The sequence below is a fragment of the Lissotriton helveticus genome, chromosome 12, assembly GCF_964261635.1.
Source record: "Lissotriton helveticus chromosome 12, aLisHel1.1, whole genome shotgun sequence".
NCBI lineage: Eukaryota > Metazoa > Chordata > Amphibia > Caudata > Salamandridae > Lissotriton > Lissotriton helveticus.
Window position 1 is genome coordinate 881,310,404 of NC_136073.1, and position 22,612 is coordinate 881,333,015.

Sequence of the window (22,612 nt, forward strand, 5' to 3'; positions counted from 1 at the left end):
GCATAGATGCTTCCTAGATGTAGGTGTTACCCATAAAGTGTCCTCAACAGCAAGACATAGCGATCGCTGGGATCCAGGAAGTGTTTGGTTTGTACAAAGGGGATGCGGTGGTGTATAACAATAGCAGTCCCAAGAGATCCCCTGGTGAACCCTTCATGATATACAGTGTGGTATCTAAATCTAGAGACACAGGGAGCTTTAGTGCCCATCAAATGTGTCTCTTGCAGAAAGAGAATGTCGGCCCCATAGCGTTGGGCTTGGCGAAGAATGGCACCACTCTTCACTTAATTAAGTAGACCCCTGACATTCCACGAGACTATGGTCAAATCCCCGAGCGTGGGATCATTCCATTCGGTTGTCATCCACCCCCAAGACCTGCCCGTGCTATGATTAAAACGGTGGGATCGGGACGGGAACTCGCGTGCAAGAACAAAAAAAAATGCAAACATAATAACTTTAAAAAAACACTCCCCTCACCCTCCACCCGAACTGCCTGAAAGAAGGACCATCTGTCGTGGCGGAGGATACCATCAGCCCCCTCACACAGGGACCCAGGGCGCCTCCACCAAAGGTACCCAGAACACCCATATAACTTTAACCAACAATGCAAGGTGTCCTGGGCAGGAGGATGTATGTGGCTGAACTTCCATGCCATCTGGAGGTCTATGCGGAGTAAGTGGGCTGATAAATCGCCTGCAAATGTGACCCTGATTCTTTAGAGCATTAATAGGCAGGATTATTGTTAGGATGCTTCTTCTAGATCTGATGAGCACCGGCCAGAACCTGTTCTGTATCGCCGTTTGGGTTTGCTTCTCTTCAGCCTAATTGTTTTAAGATTTAAGTTTATAGTGCTGTAATGCAGTTTATTTTGTCCTCCATTTTAAATAAAATATAATTAATTTACATGAATGTTTAAATAAAAATATTCTTACTAACTGTTTTCTAGTTAAATAAACATTTTTTTTTCAACTTTTCCCTATGCTTTACTATAGTGAGAATCCTCAGTTGGGGTAGAGACATGTAAGTCTACACTTTCGAATAACTTTACCCTCTGATTTTCAAATAGCCAAAAGTACAGAATTTACGTTGAAGTGCACGAGTAAATTGCATGTGTAAATTATTCACAAGAGTAAGTTCACTTTGTGAATTGCACAGACACAGTTCTGTATTCCAATGTGTTATCAGGCAGTATTTCCTTGGCATGTTTCAATGCTGATAAAGCGGTGCATTCCAATGTGTTACCATCCAGTCTCCCCTCTTGGCTTTTTCGTAGAGAGATACAGTGGAACATTCCAACATGTTATCAGCCTTTACTTTCTATTCTGCTTCCAAACATAGTGTATGTGTGTTTATTGTCCACACCCTTGTTCGATGATGTCCTGGATATTGCACATAATTTTGTCGGATGACAACACTGCACATAAATTTGTTTGTTGCCTCAATATTACTCAAGCATGTGTATAGTAATGCGATATCGCACAATACCAGTGCTTTGTAACTCTGTGTGTTCACATATGGTTTGAAGCAGACTATTTGGAATATATGGACATTGTAGGAGTTGACAAGCTCTTTCTGGAGTACTATAGACTTGGTGTTGGGTTTCTCATCTCATTCTACTCAGAACAGAGCTTCAGGTTAAACTCTATGTTTTTCACAGCTCTTTAAACTCCATGGTTATCACAGCTCTTCGAACTCTATGGTTATCACAGCTGTTTAAACTCTATGGTTAGCACATGACTTTTAATTATAATGTTTAGATAACAGAAGGCTTCTCTCCGAACTTCATGATTACCACTGGACGTGTCATTGGAGATATATGATCGATAGATACCACCCCGTAACCATACCTCAAAGTTGACATCTTTGAAGCCACCCCTTCCGAAGCCTGGACCCACGACCCGCAGCACCTCCTCCTTGGCGTTGTTCAGGATGGAGAAGCTGATCGAGAAGGCCCCCCAGTTCTTGGTGATGTAACCAATCAGAGACCCAGATGTGGGAGAGTGGACTTCCAGCTAGGAGTGTAGTTGTAAACACATAAATTACATATGAGTAGTAACTTTGTTCTCATTGTCAAAAATGTAATTTATACTGAACACCGGAGTAATAAGCAGATATGGAGTAATGCGCCTCCCAAAGATTTAGGTTAGCTATCTCGATATATAATTAGTCTATGCGTGTTTTGACATTACAGTACACATTTCATATTTTAAATAGTAACTCAGGATTGGAAAAGTCGATATTTGAAGCCGGCATTCTTGCAACTGGCATTATGGAGTTCAGCAAAAACAGGCAGAACTATTTCATGCAAAGGGAGAGAATTTATGAAGGGTTTTGACCTCTACTGCCCTTTTCCATCCTTCAAAAGGATCCAGACCTTGTTTCTCCTCTATCAACCTCATCAAGGGTAAGGAACCTGGGAATTTCTCACAAATCCAAACTCTTCTCTGTTCTCCATTTCAACACAGTGTGAATGACAAAAGCTGGTGCCATCCAACAGCACAAATGAATTCCTGTGGAGTCCAGCCAGAGTTCTACCATGCGTATATACACTGGTTTACATAATAAGAGGAAAAGCTTGAATTGTATCTGATTAACCCTGTGCCATCCAAGTTCTAGGATCAACAAAGGGCCTTGACTCTACTCAGAAAGGCTGAGTCAATATCAAATAAACCAAAACAGATGCCAGTATTCACTTGTGAATTATTCCATCAACGGTACCAGAGCTGATCTGTCAAAGGTGCCATGAAACATTAATTTCTGCTGGGTATGTGTCAGGAATGAATGATTGGATGAAAGAAAAGCTGGAATGTTTGTATGATATTTATGTCATGTATTATCTGTTTGTATTTTCATATGTCTATTGAAAAATAAGCAAAAGCTTGAAAAATAAAAATTCTTGAGAAATGAAAGTTTCATGGCACCTTTGACAAATTAGCTCTGGTACCGTTGATGGAATAATTCACAAGTGAGTTTCAGTACTGGCATCTGTTTTGGTTTATCCAAGATTCTGTCCCCAGTTGTACAAAGTGCTTTTGCAGATACAAATCCTGTGATCTGCAAAATCAGAGGCTATGCAACCGCAAAAGCACAAGTTCCAATGCACTGAACATACCTTATGAGTCGCGAAAGATACTCTGTGAGTCAGAAAGGTCTTTCCAACAGGGAAACAACAACATGGAAATCACTTCCACCAAATTTAGAAAATGCTCCTTCTTTTATAACTCTTAGCTGTCTCCACTCCATTTTGGTGTTCGTTGAGCATCAGCGCTGTCCCCACATCTGTTAAGTATCTATAATACCGCTGGCCTATGCACTACCGCAAACGGGGGTCACAGCAATTATGTACCCTGAAGACACAGAGTTATAATTCAGATTAGACAATGATGGCTGTGCAGGGTCTAGCACTGAATCCTTTATCTGGAAATGGCTGGTGCACAACAAATTGAAATTCAATGCAAATAAAACAAAGGTCTTCGTTGTAAATAGGGGTATTGATATGTGATTCATCTTGACCAACCACACTGGGCCACTACATCCCTATAATGCGGTAAAATGTTGATTCCAAATGTAATTTGTCATCTCTAATTCAGTGGAGTATATTCTTTGCAGTTAGACCTTTTTATTGGCTCACGTCTGGACTATGCTTAGGCCTAGTGACTATGGAAGAGTGAATAAACTACTTAAAAATGTGGCAGCAAGGTTAATGGGTGGTCTTGCTAGGTAGACAAAGGCAAAATCAATCTTAAAAACCTGAATTGGCTTCCTATAAGACAGAGAATTCAGTTCAAGGTACTGTGCTTGGTGCATAAGGTGCTCTTCGGCAATGGACTTGCATTCTTAAGAAAAACATATTTGATAAAAACTACCCACTGAAGTTCCTCTATTTGTTTAAGAGGAATTTTCTTGCAGACCGTAGAATTTGTAAGAGCAGGTCTGGAGGGTAACTTTTTCTTAAGGTGTCTCAAAACTCTGGAACTTACTGCCGCTGTTCCTTCATTGAGAGCATTATCGGTCTAACTTTAGAAAGAACTTGAAAACTCAGCTGTTCTCACAAGATATTTCTTTCTTATATACTGCTAGCTTGTTACCTTCCACATTCTTTGCACATAGAGACCCTCAATGCACATTAGAAATGGTAGCTAATATAATATACCATAAGATAATAAAGAACTTACTAATCCTCCTGTTTCAAAGACACTTTATTTGAGTCAGAGAGCTCAATGTTCTATTCCTCTCTCTAAGCCCCACCTAAGTTCAAGGGCTATGGCTGGTTTCTACTCTTGATAGTAAAGGTAATGGTTTGTGTTATCATTAGTCAAAACTCTAATGCTCTTGGACCACAATCACTCCATAGTAAACCACTTAAATAAAAAATAAATACATCATGTAAAGGAACAAATATTATATATATATATATATTCACTGAAAAAACCATAGGTTTCACACCAGTTATAGTTAGCTGTAAATTTTACTCGCATAAAACCATTGAAATTCCCACGTTATAGTTAGTTGGACTCACTATAACTTGCACGTCTGCAATGCACTGCTGATGACGTCACATATTACATCACTCATGACAGTGTTTTAAAAAAAAAATTGATTGGTTTACTGGCTTATTAAGTGTATCTTAGTGAATACATATATTAGCGAGTAATGTTTAAATATTTAAATATATGCATGAGTGATGTAATATGTGACCTCATCAGCAGTGCATTGCAGACGTGCAAGTTATAGTGGGTCCAACTAACTATAACGTGGGAATTTCAATGGTTTTATGTGAGTAAAATTTCCAGCTAACTATAACTGGTGTGAAACCTATGGTTTTTTCAGTGAATTTCAAAGGTTTTTTAAATGCTAATTCCTAACTATAACTGGTGTGTAACCTATGGCACGTGCTCTGTGCCGCACACAAACATTGGCAGCCGCATATTGCTCATTACTGGCGTTACATCGACGATGTTTGCATAATCTGGAGGGGGTCTACTGATGAGACCTTGGCATTTGTAAATGAAATCAACACCAATGAACTCAATCTTAGATTTACTGCCAACATTAACACCAAGTTGGCAGAATTTTTGGATGTACAGCTGAATATAGAAAACGATGAGCTGACCCGCCTTCATCGTAAATCTACAGCGGGCAATTCAATTTTGCATGCCTGGAGTGCCCATCCTATTCATACAATTAACAGTATCCCGTATGGGGAGTTTACCTGGATTTGTCGGATATGTAGTGATAGGGCAACAGCTGATACTTGCCTAGCTGAATCAGTAGAACGATTCCGGAACAGGGGTTACACCAAGAGAATCCTGGATCAAGCTCTAAGTAAAGAAAAGTCACTTGATCGGGAAAATCTACTTACCCCTAAGGATCCCATTAAGACCACCATTGAATGCTCAGTCAGATTAGTTACCACCTTTTGTGCCCAAGAAAGGACCATTCGCCGTATTATCTGTGCGGAATGGCCCATTGTCTTGACTGACAATATCTTGGGACCTATTCTGCCCAGCACACCATCAATTACATATAGGAGGGCACCCTCTATGCGGGATGCCCTAGACAGACCTATGCCTGAGGTTCTCTCTAAAAAGTCCTGGCTCAGTAAAAAGGGATTCTTTAAATGTAGTTCTTGCCATGCCTGCACCTTTGCGAAAAACAGTACCCACTATGTAACAGCATTTAGTGAGGTTAAAATCCCAATTCAAGCATATCTATCATGCAGGTCGGAGTTTGTTGTTTACAAACTGAGGTGTACCTGCAATCTTGAATTCATAGGGAGTACTAAACTCCCTGTGCATAAACGGATTTTGTAGCACATAAGGGCGATTGTGAACTCTGATTCCAACTACCCGGTCGCGAGACACTTCAAGGCCGTTCATACCAACCAACTAAAGGACCTTGAATACACTGTCTTATACTCGGTTCCAAATCCCGGACGGGGTGGGAACCGCGAAAGATTATTAAGACAGAAAGAATCCCACTTCATTCTATCTCTTGATACCAGAGCCCCTAATGGATTAAATCTAACAAAAGACTTACACAATTTCCTCTAATTACAACACATAGGTCTTTTTTGTATCTTCCTTTTCAAGCTTTAAGTAACTTTGAAATGCTGAACAAGAACTACTTGCATCTTTTAAAAGATGTATGACTTCTAGCTTGATCATTAGAGGTATTGTTTTGTTTACATGATAGTTTCTCCGTTTGTTATTGATGCATTAATGTGTATTCATTTTTTCAACATTTTTTTTTTCATGTTCTCTCATTTTCTAATTGATCATTTGAGGAATACTTAATCAATAACAATATTGTTTGTGTTTTTGCATATAATCATGTTGCCACTAATTAGGAAATGAAATGTGTTCTCTTTATTGCTGTCTCCTAAGCTGTATACACGTAATTTGTTTCAATATATTTTCACTTTATTTTTTAAATCACGTAATTAATATCTCTGATGTACATAGCACTTATGCACTTTTTCTTGTATAAGACCAACGTAGCGTCTCGTTGAACATATATACAAACTTGGTTGATTTTTGGTATGAAAAATTTCCTTTGCTTATATAAATGAGCTTTCTTTGAGAAAATGTTTTAGCAAATGCTCTTTGGAGAATGAATTAGTATCTATTTTAGAATGGTGATTACAGTATTGAATGTACACTTATTTCATGACACTTGTCGTCATTCTGTATCATTTTATTCTTCCAGATTGCTTTGTTTTGACACTTGTCTTAACTTCATTGCTATTTGTACGACAACATTTATTTGTTGGAGTTCTTCTATATATTAATCGGCCTCTGTACATTATGTAGTTCATCGTGAGTGGCGCTTTTTTAATAGTATGTTTTTTTTTTTTTTTTTCACTTCTGAGGTGTGTCTTTAAATTGCTTTTGACCTATTTTGGTGTTTACTATAAATTGGTAATGCATTCTGGGGCGTATCATGTGACCAAGCTCCCTTGTGGAGCGAAACGCGTCATGGATTGACATTAGGTCTTTATTTTCTTCGTGAATACATTTTTACTCTGCTTTTCACTCGATAATTGCTATTGTGTCCTGATTGCTACGAGTGTTGGAGGTGACTTTGGAGGTCCTCACCTGGTTTTCCCTCGCCGTGCATTGGCGCACAGGAACATTGTCGAATATATATATTTATATGTACATATTCACACACACACACACACTCTGGATACTTGAATCTAAATATATCTTGGCATTCAACAGCAAGGCACCAAAAGGGCTAAATGCTGATGACGAATTGTATGTGCATCTCCGACCTTACTACTGTTATAAACTGTTATTTTGAAATGTGCAAACTTATGGACGAGATTGTGACTGACTGAAACTGTTAGCAGTGTCTAACTCTTTCTTTTTAGGAGTACAATGTTTTTAAAATAATTCTGAATTTAGGTTGATGATGGTCAACTAACAAATGTCTTATTATGTGTTTTACTTTTGCAGATTTTAAAAAATGCCAGTGCATTCAGAGTAGACAAGAAGAACATAGAGCTTCAAGTGAAGAAAATGCCCTATTGGGCTTTGAGCTACCTGCTAGAATGTCTAGTAAGATTGACACGTATCTTTGAGGAAGCATAGCTGACATTTGTTATCGTGCCCACTTGGGCAGAATTGCCAAACTAGGATTGCTCTACGGATGTCTATTTGCTTTTATTTTATTGCATTGCATTTTATGTTATAACATTTATTATTTACTCAGCCCACTTGGGCAGGATTGTAAAGTGGTCTTATAATCATTTTCTTATACCTTCTAAGTCTATGAATTACTCATCCCTGCAAAGTGTATGACGACATAAATACGCTCCCAAAAGGGTGATTCATTAGTTGATGAAGGCTTGATGCCAAAATGCGTCCTGTGAGACCGTATGTGTTTTTGAGGATTACCTGTGAATAAAAACCACTTGGTTCCAGTATTGAGTGCCCCAACATTCGCTATTGAAGAGTTGAAGGATTTTGTTGCAATATATATATATATTGTTTCGCTATGCTCCCTGACGCTTGCCAGCAGGCGTCAACCAATCGTAGTGAGGCCAGCTGGGTTAAATGGTGGACTTGGAAAGCACTTCCCTAACATTAGGGCATTTGAGAAAGTCTAACGACGAAACGCGTCATGCCTGGAAATGCTTATTAAAGCGCGTTTCTGACCTGCTGAACTGGTGTGGCTTGTTCTTTCCATTGGAAGGGAACGTGGTTTGGAGATGTTTGTGTGCGGCCACAGCACACAGAGGGCCCCCCCACTCAACAAAGATTGTTCGGCGGCAGTAGTGGCAAATAAACTTTGGTATTACCTCACAGACTGGGGATGCTGCCGAACCACCGCATTGCACGTCTGTGACCTGCCCACTGTTTGGATCGTGACTGCACGAGGGAGCGCCTCTCACTTGGATGTCGCTCCTGGTAAACAGAGTGTGCCCTGCGGGTGGGTGATGGTTCCTGGTCAGCCGCTTTTTCCACCGGGATTCGAGCGCCAGGTGAGAGGAGGCAGTCACCGCCCACTTGGGGGAGTACTGACATCGTGACTGCCTTCTGTGAAACTCGGAGCACTGAGTTTCGCTATGCTCCCTGACGCTTGCCAGCAGGCGTCAACCAATCGTAGTGAGGCCAGCTGGGTTAAATGGTGGACTTGGAAAGCACTTCCCTAACATTAGGGCATTTGAGAAAGTCTAACGACGAAACGCGTCATGCCTGGAAATGCTTATTAAAGCGCGTTTCTGACCTGCTGAACTGGTGTGGCTTGTTCTTTCCGTTGGAAGGGAACGTGGTTTGGAGATGTTTGTGTGCGGCCACAGCACACAGAGGGCCCCCCACTCAACAAAGATTGTTCGGCGGCAGTAGTGGCAAATAAACTTTGGTGTTACCTCACAGACTGGGGATGCTGCCGAACCACCGCATTGCACGTCTGTGACCTGCCCACTGTTTGGATCGTGACTGCACGAGGGAGCGCCTCTCACTTGGATGTCGCTCCTGGTAAACAGAGTGTGCCCTGCGGGTGGGTGATGGTTCCTGGTCAGCCGCTTTTTCCACCGGGATTCGAGCGCCAGGTGAGAGTAGGCAGTCACCGCCCACTTGGGGGAGTACTGACATCGTGACTGCCTTCTGTGAAACTCGGAGCACTGAGTTTCGCTATGCTCCCTGACGCTTGCCAGCAGGCGTCAACCAATCGTAGTGAGGCCAGCTGGGTTAAATGGTGGACTTGGAAAGCACTTCCCTAACATTAGGGCATTTGAGAAAGTCTAACGACGAAACGCGTCATGCCTGGAAATGCTTATTAAAGTGCCTTTCTGACCTGCTGAACTGGTGTGGCTTGTTCTTTCCGTTGGAAGGGAACGTGGTTTGGAGCTGTTTGTGTGCGGCCACAGCACACAGAGGGCCCCCCACTCAACAAAGATTGTTCGGCGGCAGTAGTGGCAAATAAACTTTGGTATTACCTCACAGACTGGGGATGCTGCCGAACCACCGCATTGCACGTCTGTGACCTGCCCACTGTTTGGATCGTGACTGCACGAGGGAGCGCCTCTCACTTGGATGTCGCTCCTGGTAAACAGAGTGTGCCCTGCGGGTGGGTGATGGTTCCTGGTCAGCCGCTTTTTCCACCGGGATTCGAGCGCCAGGTGAGAGGAGGCAGTCACCGCCCACTTGGGGGAGTACTGACATCGTGACTGCCTTCTGTGAAACTCGGAGCACTGAGTTTCGCTATGCTCCCTGACGCTTGCCAGCAGGCGTCAACCAATCGTAGTGAGGCCAGCTGGGTTAAATGGTGGACTTGGAAAGCACTTCCCTAACATTAGGGCATTTGAGAAAGTCTAACGACGAAACGCGTCATGCCTGGAAATGCTTATTAAAGCGCGTTTCTGACCTGCTGAACTGGTGTGGCTTGTTCTTTCCGTTGGAAGGGAACGTGGTTTGGAGATGTTTGTGTGCGGCCACAGCACACAGAGGGCCCCCCACTCAACAAAGATTGTTCGGCGGCAGTAGTGGCAAATAAACTTTGGTATTACCTCACAGACTGGGGATGCTGCCGAACCACCGCATTGCACGTCTGTGACCTGCCCACTGTTTGGATCGTGACTGCACGAGGGAGCGCCTCTCACTTGGATGTCGCTCCTGGTAAACAGAGTGTGCCCTGCGGGTGGGTGATGGTTCCTGGTCAGCCGCTTTTTCCACCGGGATTCGAGCGCCAGGTGAGAGGAGGCAGTCACCGCCCACTTGGGGGAGTACTGACATCGTGACTGCCTTCTGTGAAACTCGGAGCACTGAGTTTCGCTATGCTCCCTGACGCTTGCCAGCAGGCGTCAACCAATCGTAGTGAGGCCAGCTGGGTTAAATGGTGGACTTGGAAAGCACTTCCCTAACATTAGGGCATTTGAGAAAGTCTAACGACGAAACGCGTGATGTCATTTGAGATGTCATCAGTGATGTCATCAGTGATGTCACTGACCATGTCATGAATGATGTAATATGTGACATCATCAGCAGTGGATTGCGGGTGCGCGATATATAGTTAGTGCAACTAACTATATATGGAATTTCATTGGTTTTATGTCAATAAAATGTCCAGCTAACTATATATGGTCTCTAACCTATGGTTTTTTCAGTGAATTTTCAAGGTTTTGTAAATACAAATTCCTAACTATATATGGTCTATAACCTATGGTTTTTTCAGTGAATTTCATTGGTTTTTTAAAAGCTAATATATATAGCTGTAAAATATATTCTTTATTACGTGACGTATCACGTAGCCACGTGAGACGCCTCATGACGCGTCGCATAACCGTGACGTATTGGCTCTGCAGCGCAAACAAAACCCGTAACGTAAGCGTGCCGGAGCACGCTTACAGATATAGATATTTTTTTTAACCTTAATTAGACAAAATCCACACGTGCACATATCTTGAGGCCTTGCAAAGGCACATCAAACAAACAGTCCCTACAATTTTGCCAGGTTTGCTGGAAATCTATTCCCTTAATATTTTTTTACTGTTTCTCTTGGTTTTCCCCTTGTTACGCTTACCGGGACGCTACCCGGTACGCGAACCGGACGCTCCAAAAACACAAGATGGCGGACTCCCGTTACGCTGCCGGTTAGCTGCCCGGTTCGCGTACCGGGAAGCGCCTCTACCGCAAAAAATCGCGGGGGACTTTAATATCCCCCTCATCAATCCTAGGGGGTCAGGAGGGGTTTACCTTGCCCCCTTTCCTTCATTTCCCCCTTCTTTTTTCACCACATCTTGTCTCTCGAACCTACCGAGAGACAAGATGGCGGCCGCTCCGGACTGTTTACAATGTTGACAGCTACGCTGCCGGTTAGCTGCCCGGTTAGCTGCCCGGTGAGCTGCCCGGTGAGCTGCCCGGTTCGCGTACCGGGACGCGCCTCTTCGGCGTAAAATCGCAAAAAAAAAAATTTTTTATTTTTTGCCCCGCGGGGCACTTTAATATCCTCCTCATCAATCCTAGGGGGTCAGGAGTGGTCTACCTTGCCCCCTTTCCTTCATTTCCCCCTTCGTTTTTCACCACATCTTGTCTCTCGATCGTACCGAGAGACAAGATGGCGGCCGCTCGGGACTGTTTAGAATGTTGACAGACACCGGAGAGCCAATCAGCTTCGCTTCGCGAAGTTCCGTTACGCGTCAGGTACGCGAACCGGGGCGCTAACCGGAGCGCTGTCACAGATATATATATTTTTTTAAACGTTAATTTCTCAAAATCCACTGGAGCACATATATTGAGACATAGCAAAGGCACGTCGGGCAAACCATATCTACAATTTTGCCAAGTTTCATGTAAATCTATTCAGCCGTTCGAGCTAAAAGTGAGTCCAACCGCCCTATGGAAAAATGAATGGGAAAAACGCGTTTTGGGACCCCCCTTTTTTCTCGCCCCCCCCTTGACAAAACCCCCCCAAATTTTCAGGGGCTGCTCAGAAACAAAATGTGCCATTTTCTTGAAAATTTCAGCCAATTCCGTCCACAAACGCCAAAGTTATTAGACATAGAATTTTCAGAAATCCCATAGAGAAAAAATCCTAACTATATATACCCACTGGCTATCGCCAGTAGGTAATATACATATATAAACATATATAATCTGCATATCTATATAAATATAAATGCATGCATACATATACATATATGCATACATATGCATGTTATTTACATGAAAGTTTTAAAAACACTAATAAAAGCGAAGCTAAAAAGCCACCTCATTACAAACAGAATGGCTTTAACTTAAACGAGGGCGAGATCTATTGCATTTTCAATGCTTGTTTACTTTGGTTCTATCAAGAAGGCATTCAGATGTGTCACACATTTGCCATAAATTCTGAATGTTAGCACTCTAGTTGCTCATTAGATCACTGTAGTAAAGCTAGTGCTCACCAGGGAAGTCTGCTGCTAATCATGGTTTGCAGCCATTTTCCCGCATTTTTTATCCCGCAGACTTTCAGTCCGCATACCATATCCCGCAAGGTCATTGACCTCGCATACCATTATCCCGCATTTTTTCAAAACGCATGTGCATTTATCGCGCATGCCTTTACAAAGAATTACGTTTTAAAGGCATGTATGGTAAATGCATTTGCGTTGTGAAAACCACGATGACGAGAGAGGTAAGTGGGTTTGTGTTAATTTTTTCGTGGGTTAGTGATTGTGTAGTGTAGTGTAGTGTTGTGTAGTGTAGTGTTGTGTTGTGTTAGTGTAGTGTAGAGTTGTGGTGGTTGTTTAGTGTAGGGTCATGCTGGGGGTAGTGTTTTAGGGTTTAGGGTTGTGTTGTATTGTTTGCGTAGTGTAGGGTCATGCTGGGGCTAGTGTTTTAGGGTTTAGGGCAGTGTTGTAGTGTTAGCGTAGTGTAGGGTCATGCTGGGCGTAGTGTTTTAGGGTTTAGGATAGTGTTGTAGTGTTTGCGTAGTGTAGGGTCATGCTGGGGGTAGTGTTTTAGGGTTTTGGGTAGTGTTGTAGTGTTTGCGTAGTGTAGGGTCATGCTGGGGTGTAGTATGTTAGGGTTTAGGGTAGTGTTGTAGTGTTTGCGTAGTGTAGGGTCATGCTGGGGGTAGTGTTTTAGGGTTTAGGGTACTGTTGTAGTGTTTGCGTAGTGTAGGGTCATGCTGGGGGTAGTGTTTTAGGGTTTAGGGTTGTGTTGTAGTGTTTGCGTAGTGTAGGGTCATGCTGGGGCTAGTGTTTTAGGGTTTAGGGCAGTGTTGTAGTGTTAGCGTAGTGTAGGGTCATGCTGGGCGTAGTGTTTTAGGGTTTAGGATAGTGTTGTAGTGTTTGCGTAGTGTAGGGTCATGCTGGGGGTAGTGTTTTAGGGTTTTGGGTAGTGTTGTAGTGTTTGCGTAGTGTAGGGTCATGCTGGGGTGTAGTATGTTAGGGTTTAGGGTAGTGTTGTAGTGTTTGCGTAGTGTAGGGTCATGCTGGGGGTAGTGTTTTAGGGTTTTGGGTAGTGTTGTAGTGTTTGCGTAGTGTAGGGTCATGCTGGGGTGTAGTGTTTTAGGGTTGTGGGTAGTGTTGTAGTGTTTGCGTAGTGTAGGGTCATGCTGGGGTGTAGTGTTTTAGGGTTTTGGGTAGTGTTGTAGTGTTTGCGTAGTGTAGGGTCATGCTGGGGTGTAGTATGTTAGGGTTTAGGGTAGTGTTGTAGTGTTTGCGTAGTGTAGGGTCATGCTGGGGGTAGTGTTTTAGGGTTTAGGGTAGTGTTGTAGTGTTTGCGTAGTGTAGGGTCATGCTGGGGTGTAGTGTTTTAGGGTTGTGGGTAGTGTTGTAGTGTTTGCGTAGTGTAGGGTCATGCTGGGGGTAGTGTTTTAGGGTTTTGGGTAGTGTTGTAGTGTTTGCGTAGTGTAGGGTCATGCTGGGGGTAGTGTTTTAGGGTTTTGGGTAGTGTTGTAGTGTTTGCGTAGTGTAGGGTCATGCTGGGGGGTAGTGTTTTAGGGTTTTGGGTAGTGTTGTAGTGTTTGCGTAGTGTAGGGTCATGCTGGGGGTAGTGTTTTAGGGTTTTGGGTAGTGTTGTAGTGTTTGCGTAGTGTAGGGTCATGCTGGGGGTAGTGTTTTAGGGTTTAGGGTAGTGTTGTAGTGTTTGCGTAGTGTAGGGTCATGCTGGGGGTAGTGTTTTAGGGTTTAGGGTAGTGTTGTAGTGTTTGCGTAGTGTAGGGTCATGCTGGGGGTAGTGTTTTAGGGTTTAGGGTAGTGTTGTAGTGTTTGCGTAGTGTAGGGTCATGCTGGGGGTAGTGTTTTAGGGTTTAGGGTAGTGTTGTAGTGTTTGCGTAGTGTAGGGTCATGCTGGGGGTAGTGTTTTAGGGTTTAGGGTAGTGTTGTACTGTTTGCGTAGTGTAGGGTCATGCTGGGGTGTAGTGTTTTAGGGTTTTGGGTAGTGTTGTAGTGTTTGCGTAGTGTAGGGTCATGCTGGGGGTAGTGTTTTAGGGTTTAGGGTAGTGTTGTAGTGTTTGCGTAGTGTAGGGTCATGCTGGGGGTAGTGTTTTAGGGTTTAGGGTAGTGTTGTAGTGTTTGAGTAGTGTAGGGTCATGCTGGGGGTAGTGTTTTAGGGTTGTGTTGTAGTGTTTGCGTAGTGTAGGGTCATGCTGGGGGTAGTGTTTTAGGGTTTAGGGTTGTGTTGTAGTGTTTGTGTAGTGTAGGGTCATGCTGGGGGTAGTGTTTTAGGGTTTAGGGTAGTGTTGTAGTGTTTGCGTAGTGTAGGGTCATGCTGGGGTGTAGTGTTTTAGGGTTTTGGGTAGTGTTGTTGTGTTTGCGTAGTGTAGGGTCATGCTGGGGGTAGTGTTTTAGGGTTTAGGCTAGTGTTGTAGTGTTTGGTTTTTTTTACTTTTTTTTTTTTTTTAAACACTTATAAAGCACAGCGAAGGCCCGTGGGCATCTCGGCGCTAAGTATCTGCTAAATTCGGCCCTACAGGAGGATGTGATTATTGGTCAAATAGCCACGTTTTGAGGTGCTTTCGGAAGGACCACAGGGAGGGGCTGCTCTTTATGGATAGTGGCAGAGTATTCCAGAGCTTGGGTGCCGAAACGAGGAATCTTCTGTCACCCCATGAAACCAGTTTGGTACGGGGTATTTCCAGCTGGAAGAGGTTAGAGGACCGCAGGGACCTAGTGGGCCGGTAGGGGACAAGTTGTTGCGTGAGAAAGGCTGGTCCCTGGTTGTGCAACGCCTTGTAGACAATGCATAGAGCCTTAAATTTAGTTCTGTTCCTGATGGAAAGCCAGTGAAGTTCTCTGATGGTTCCTGAGACTGATTGAAACTTGGGGATATCACCCAGCAGTCTGGCAGCAGCATTTTGAATGGTTTGCAGCTTATTGAGGACTTTTTCTTGGGAGTTCAAGAATAGGGCATTACAGTAGTCCAAGGTGGACAAGACCAAGGACGTGATCAGGGTTTTGCCAGCTGAAGCAGGAAGGAAAGGGAGGATTTTTTTAATGATTCGTAGTTTATAGAAAGCAGAGGAGGCAATCTGATTTGCATGAGGGAAAAAAGTGAGACGGTCGTCAAACATGACACCTAGGTTCCTCACTTTGCTGACAGGAGTGGGGGGAGGACCCATAGACTGTGGCCACCAGCGGGAGGACCATTCTGGGGTTAAGCTTCCAAAGATGACCACCTCGGACTTATCCGAGTTCAATTTAAGGCAATTGGATGCCATCCAATTCCCTATGGCCTGCATGCCCATATTGAAATTATCGGCGATTTTTTGGCCGTCATTTCTGATGGCTAAGACCAACTGGGTGTCGTCGGCGTAAGATGTAAGGCTCATCCCATGAGCACGAATGGTTTTGGCAAGGTCCGACACATATATGTTAAAGAGTGTCGGACTCAGAGATGAGCCTTGGGGTACTCCGCACGGCAAGGACAGGGTGGTGGACTGAAAAGACCCTATGGTGACCACCTGAGTTCTTTCGGCAAGGAAGGAAGCCAGGAGAGTCCTAGCCTTGCGTCTAATCCCCAGTGCTTCGACACGGTCGATCAATATAGCATGATCGACCGTGTCGAACGCCGCTGACAGGTCCAGCAGTATCAAGACTGCTGTGCCACCCGCGTCGCGAATGGTTCTGATGTCTTCTGTAGCCTTAATCAGGGCCGTCTCTGTCCCATGATTTAGGCGAAAACCAAACTGGGAGTCATCCAGTAGATGGTGGGTTTCTATAAAGGCTGACAGTTGAATATTTAGGGCCTTCCCGACAACTTTAGCCAAAATAGGCAGATTGGCAATAGGTCGGTAATTTTTAAGCTCGTTCCTATCTAGGTTTTGTTTTTTCAGCAGCGGCTTTAGTAGTGTCTTTTTTAGATCGGAGGGGTAAACTCCTGTGTTAATCATAGTGTTACAGATGGTAGTGATTGCTGGGAGCAGTACTTCTGAGACTGGAAGCAATACTTTAAAAGGGCAGGGATCAAGGGCAGAGCCTGATTTGATGGATGACAAAATATCCCTGACCTGATTGATAGAGACCTCCTTAAACTGAGAAAAAGAAGGGCCAGCCATGGAGGGGCTCGCCATCTCAGGAGCAGTGTTTTGTTGCATTTTTACACAGTTGGCAAAGACAGCATAAATATCATTGACTTTGTTGTAAAAATAGTTGTGTAGTTGTGTAGTGTAGGGTCATGCTGGGGGTAGTGTTTTAGGGTTTAGGGTAGTGTTGTAGTGTTTGTGTAGTGTAGGGTCATGCTGGGGGTAGTGTTTTAGGGTTTAGGGTAGTTTAGTTGTTTAGTGTATGCTAAAGGCATATTTGTTCTAAAAGTTTTCGTTATTTTAATTTGCGGCCTAATAGTACGTGCGGGATTTTTTTTGCGGACTGATGGTATGCGGGATTTCGTCATATATTCGCTAATCATACTTTCTATGGCAAAATGAACCCCCTCATTTTGTTCCTTTTTAAATTAAATGTTTTAAGAGTTACCACTTTATTCCAATCAAGATGGCTTTAGGTGTGCCATACCTTTGTAATAAGTAGGACTGTTAGCACTCTAGTTGTTCTTTAGAACACTCTGGGACATTCTGTCATTGGGCTATAGTTGGGCTACATCTGGCTGATATTTGGGCTACATTTGTTTTTTTTTGTCTCTGGTGGCCATCTTTGGGCTACATTGGGCTACATTGGGCTACATTTGGGCTCCAACATATATATAGCCCAATGTAGCCCAATATATATTTTTCAAAGTTAATTTTCGTAAAAACCACTGGAGCCTATATCTTGAGACATAGCAAAGGCACATCGGGCTACCAGTCCCTACAATTTTGCCAAGTTTGGTGTAAATCCATTCAGCCGTTCAGGCTAAAAGTGAGGCCAACCGCCCTATGGAAAATTGCATGGGAAAAACACGTTTTGGGACCCCCCTTTTTTCTTGGCCCTCCCTTGACGAACCCCCCCCAAATTTTCAGGGGCTGCTCAGAAACAAAATGTTCAATTTTCCTGAAAATTTCAGCCAATTCTGTCCTCAAACGCCAAAGTTATTCGACATAGAATTTTCAAAAATCCCATAGGAAAAAAATCCTAACTATATATACCTACTGGCTATCGCCAGTAGGTAATATATATATATATATATATATATATATATTCACTGAAAAAACCATAGGTTATAGACCATATATAGTTAGGAATTAGCATTTAGAAAACCTTATTTTACTCACACAATCCATTGAAATTCCATATATAGTTAGTTGCACTAACTATATATCGCGCACCCGCAATCCACTGCTGATGATGTCACATATTACATCATTCATGACATGGTCAGTGACATCACTGATGACATCACTGATGACATCTCAAATGACATCACTGATGACAACATCCAGTGATTATGTGTTTCTGTAAAGTTTAAATATGTTTTACATATTGAAGAATGAGTGGATGTATAAGTGTCTGAATGAAGGTTTTAGTAGGTGCGTGATTGACTGTATGAGTGAGTGATTAAATGCGTCTTACTAAATGCACGGGTTAGTGACTAAACTGTCTGAAAGTGTGCATCAGCATGTCTGTTGTTGTGCAAGCTGCTGCATGTGTTGATCAGTAGCTATATAAGTAGCTATATGGGTTATTGATTGGTTGCACAAGTATTTGTATGGGAGACTGAGTGTGTGTATGGCTGGCTGGGAGGTGTGTGACTCTGTGCAGATCAATGTGTACTTGTATCAGTGATTCTATAAGAGAGTAAGTATGTGTTAGTATATGTTTGAAAATGTAAGGTACTCTATGTTTAACTGTGTAGATTAGAAAATGGAACTGTGATTGATTCTTTACAGGACTGACTAGGTGTGTGAGTAACTCCATGGATGAGTGGCAGAGTGTGAGTGTCTGTATAGGTGTATGAGTGCATATGATAGTGTTGTAAAGATGAGTGATTGTATGTATGAATGATTGTATGGGTGAATGAGTGAATGTGTGTGTAGACGTAGGAATCAGTGAGTGCGTATGTAGTAACTAGTATTGGTGTGTCAATGGTTTCAAAAATTATACTCTGTATTTAACACTGGGTGTAACAGAGGTTATATTAAAGTGTGAGGAGATGCATTGTATTGTCACATTAATGATATCATCATTGATGTGACCATTGATGTCAAATGAGATATCATCAGTGATGTCATTTGAGATGTCATCAGTGATGTCATCAGTGATGTCACTGACCATGTCATGAATGATGTAATATGTGACATCATCAGCAGTGGATTGCGGGTGCGCGATATATAGTTAGTGCAACTAACTATATATGGAATTTCAATGGTTTTGTGTGAGTAAAATAAGGTTTTCTAAATGCTAATTCCTAACTATATATGGTCTATAACCTATGGTTTTTTCAGTGAATTTTCAAGGTTTTGTAAATGCTAATTCCTAACTATATATGGTCTATAACCTATGTTTTTTTCTGTGAATTTCATTGGTTTTTTAACAGCTAATATCTGTAGCTGTAAAATGTATTCTTCTTTAAATCCAAAAATATATTTTATATGTTTATGAATAATTTTTTTTTAAAATATTTTTTTTTCTACGTTCCCGCTTCGCGAATCGGGAAGCTTCCCGTTAGCTGACCTTGATGCCGCGAAATAGACCGCGAGCCGGTAAACGTTTCTTTACCGCAAGTGCCGCGTTAGAAAACAACATCGTGACGCCTCCCGTCCGCATGACGTTCCACGTTGTCGCGTGATACGTCATATGACGTGCTACGTTAGCGAACTGGTACGCGAAGCGAGTCGCAAAGCGCAGGTTTCTGGAAGCAAACCGTGAGGCCCTGCAAAGCGCTTAACGTAAACACAGCAAGTCATGTGACTTGGTAATAACACTTTTCATTGGTTCATTTCACTTTTGGTTTCCTAATGATGTAAGACTAGGTCATATAATCTAAAATGAACACTTTTGATTGGTTGAGAACTCTTGTTTTTCCCAAATGATGAAAATCCCTCCTTCTTTCCTCACTCTGACTTTCATCATTGTGAGAGAAAGACCCTTTGTGATCACTGAGCAATGGCTTCTTTAGTAGCTTCAGCTGGTGCTTCCCCACCACCTCCACCACATCCAAGGAAGAGTGGACCACCTGCTCAAGTTATAATTCAACAAGAAGAGGAAGAAGAGGAACAGGACGACGAGCACGAAGAGAGGCAGTTTTTGCCTGAGCAGCCCAAGACGTCTCACCGGAAAGAAAACTTCATTTGGCAATTTTTTTAAATTCCCAAAGGTCAGAAAAAAGTAAATGCAAGATACGTAACTTGCCTTATATGTCAAGATAGACTGTCCAGAGGAACCGAGAAAAAATACAGTTTCGGAAACTACACAATGCATCGCCATATGACTAGGTGGCATCCTAACAACTACAGTGCTGCACAGTTTCGGAACGACCTAGATAATCTCCCTATTATGGCCAGAAGATCTGTTGTACCGGAAGTAACGGGACCAGAGGGCAGGGAGATGGTGCCAAATATACAAATGAAATTTGGTGAAGTAAAACACATCTGCGTATTTTGCGATGGATTAATTTCCTACGGAGAAAGAAGCATCACTCTGATCAACAGAGCTATTGACTATCATATGCAAGTTTGTACGAAACGCCCAAAATAATAAATACTTCTTTTTTTGTTTTGTTGCTCCTGTTGAGCCCTTTACAATGAATCGTTTTCATTGCCCCCTCCAAGAAAAACCCCAAAAAAATAAAACTGTTCAGAAAAATTCAAAAAAAGTAAAAAAATGTTCCGAAAAATAATAAAAAAAATATAAAACAACAAAAACAATTAAAAAAAAAGTTCTTTTCAGAACTACCTCCCCGTTATTAAAAAATTGGTACAATATTTGGAACTGTGCCAACCTCTATTTCTCTTAGTTCGCTTCCCAGTTCGCTCGCCGGTACGCGAACCGGAAGCGAACCAAAAACAGTAAGTATAAGGGAAGGAAACAGACACTTATGTTAAAAGAAAGACAGCTATAGGGGAGTAAACTAGAGATACTATTACCCGTAATCCACTGCTGATGATGTCACATATTACATCATTCATGACATGCTCAGTGACATCATCAGCAGAGGATTGCGGGTTTTTTGGCAACGTGCCTTATCGACGGTTTAATAACGCTGCCTTTTGCTTTATATAAGTTTTCAAATTGTATGAAATATATACCAATAGGTCGTTATGAACCTTTAGGTAGTGCTTTTCTTCATGAGGTCTGGTCGCTTCCATACACATACAGATGTTTCAAAGATGATCAAGAAGTTTATCTGAATGGAGAGGAATGCACTGAGACGCCAGATCATTCACTAATGTGTAGGCACATACAGTTACACGGTTCATGCAACAAACACCGACCAAATATGGCTTGCGTGTTGCAAGGCACGCCAGTTCCTGCTATCATCCCCACGTTCAAGTTGTTGGAAAATGGTAGTTATTTGATGCTCAATAATGAAGATTGTTCTGAGTTAATTAAAAGTATTCCTTTTATCGTAACAGTAAGTGAACGGGTTATTTGCTGCAGAAATGTTCTATTTCCTCCCACACATGAACATAGGGAGTTTTCAATCTGGCCACAAATACCAACCTTGGGACAGATTTCAACGGCATGGCAAGAATAAGAGCTCTTTTGTCTCAGAGAGAGGTGGCCTTGAGTTCGGCCCGTGAAACTTTCGTGCTTCACATAGCGAACACCCGTACAGAGGTGCAGACCCTTTTCAATTAAGATTTGCCTTTCAATTTCAGCAAGATCGTTCCGACTATCTTTAACGCATCCTCCACAAAGGCCCTGGCGCACTTTTTTAAAGTTGTTACCAGTGGTCTCGTGACTTCATTTGAGAAAATCTTTGGAGTCATCCCTGCTTCCTTTCATTATATTTTCTCCACTCTGCTTCGTGGATTGGCATTTTTACTTGCATTACCAGCGGACGCTCTTGTGCTTTTTTACATTTTTAAATATGGATGTCCCTCCTATGCAACCTCCCACCCTGCAGATGCTGACACTGTTCCGCAATCGCATGCTAGAATATTATGGCACAATGCCGTTGGCGATATTAAGCACGGCATATGGATTATCTTTTCGATTCTCCTACTTCACCTGTGTCCAGCCTGTATTTCACTGCCTGACCTGTGATTTCGATTGGGCCATTGATTTGTGTCTCTGCGGACCGGTTTCTCCTGACGTCGACTTTAATCAGCTGATGACTCCTATCATTACTCACGAGTTGGTTTGTCCTGGCGAAAGGATTATGGCTGTGGCATTGATGCATGGACTACTTGGTCCCTGGAATTTACTGGCGGCAGCACAGTCTTTCTTGGAACAGAGCTTTCTTGAAAACCCACCGAGCTGTCCTCTGATGGTGATAGAGGATCCGGTGCTGGGAGAGCACGTATGTTCTTTTCCGCTTTTAAATTGGATGGCTGAACTGTTTTCGGATGAAGACGGTGACTTCCTATTGGAGGCTGTTGCAGCTTATTTTGCATACACAGTTATGTCATAGACCTTTTTCATGTTTGATATGCTGAGTACTAGCATTTCATTGACAATTCATTGACTTATTTGTCAAGTTTTTATTATTTACCTTGCCTATTGGCTTAAGACTCGATAAAGTACTTTGCTGTTTTATTTTTCTTTAGCATTAAATTTTCCTAGTTTTTAATGCTTTACCTTGCGGACCGTCCACATATAAACTTGCAATCTACTCTCATGAGATGGCACTTCTATTATCTTATTCAGTTCGTTTCCGGATCATGGGGAGGTGTCATCTAGGTCCTGGATATCTTTACACCGTGTTAAGTTAGCATGGGCTCATTACCGGTTTAAACGCCATTTTTCCTTTTTTGCAACTTCTGCACACGACACTTAGTTGTTGCTTTAGCTTTCCACCTAGTAGTTCATCGTGGTTTACATGAGAATAATATGTTATTGCTCTACTATCTGCTTTGCTTGTTAAACTATATCTGTACAGCGAGTGCTAAAGTTTCAAGAACAACACGATACAGAATTGTTATGAGGTCTGATCTCCACGACTTCATACTCATAACATAAGTGCAACTTCTGCCAATTCTGGGCATGAGGCGAGTTTTATATTGCTTTGCCGAACACACATACACAACAGTTGATGCGGTTCACATGAAGAGAGAGCTGGTGTATGCTGATGTGATTCCTTCAAAT

At 42.5% G+C, this 22,612-nt stretch overlaps 1 protein-coding gene across 1 annotated transcript in view; it reads right to left on the reverse strand.

Moving 5' to 3' along the window:
• Nucleotides 1–22,612, reverse strand: part of LOC144798188 (uncharacterized) — a 233,882-nt gene that overhangs the window by 9,346 nt on the left and 201,924 nt on the right. Inside the window, exon 6 of the mRNA XM_078668936.1 lies at nt 1,848–2,012. Within this exon, the coding sequence (XP_078525062.1) occupies nt 1,848–2,012 (165 nt within the window). The remainder of the gene's footprint in view (nt 1–1,847; nt 2,013–22,612) is intronic.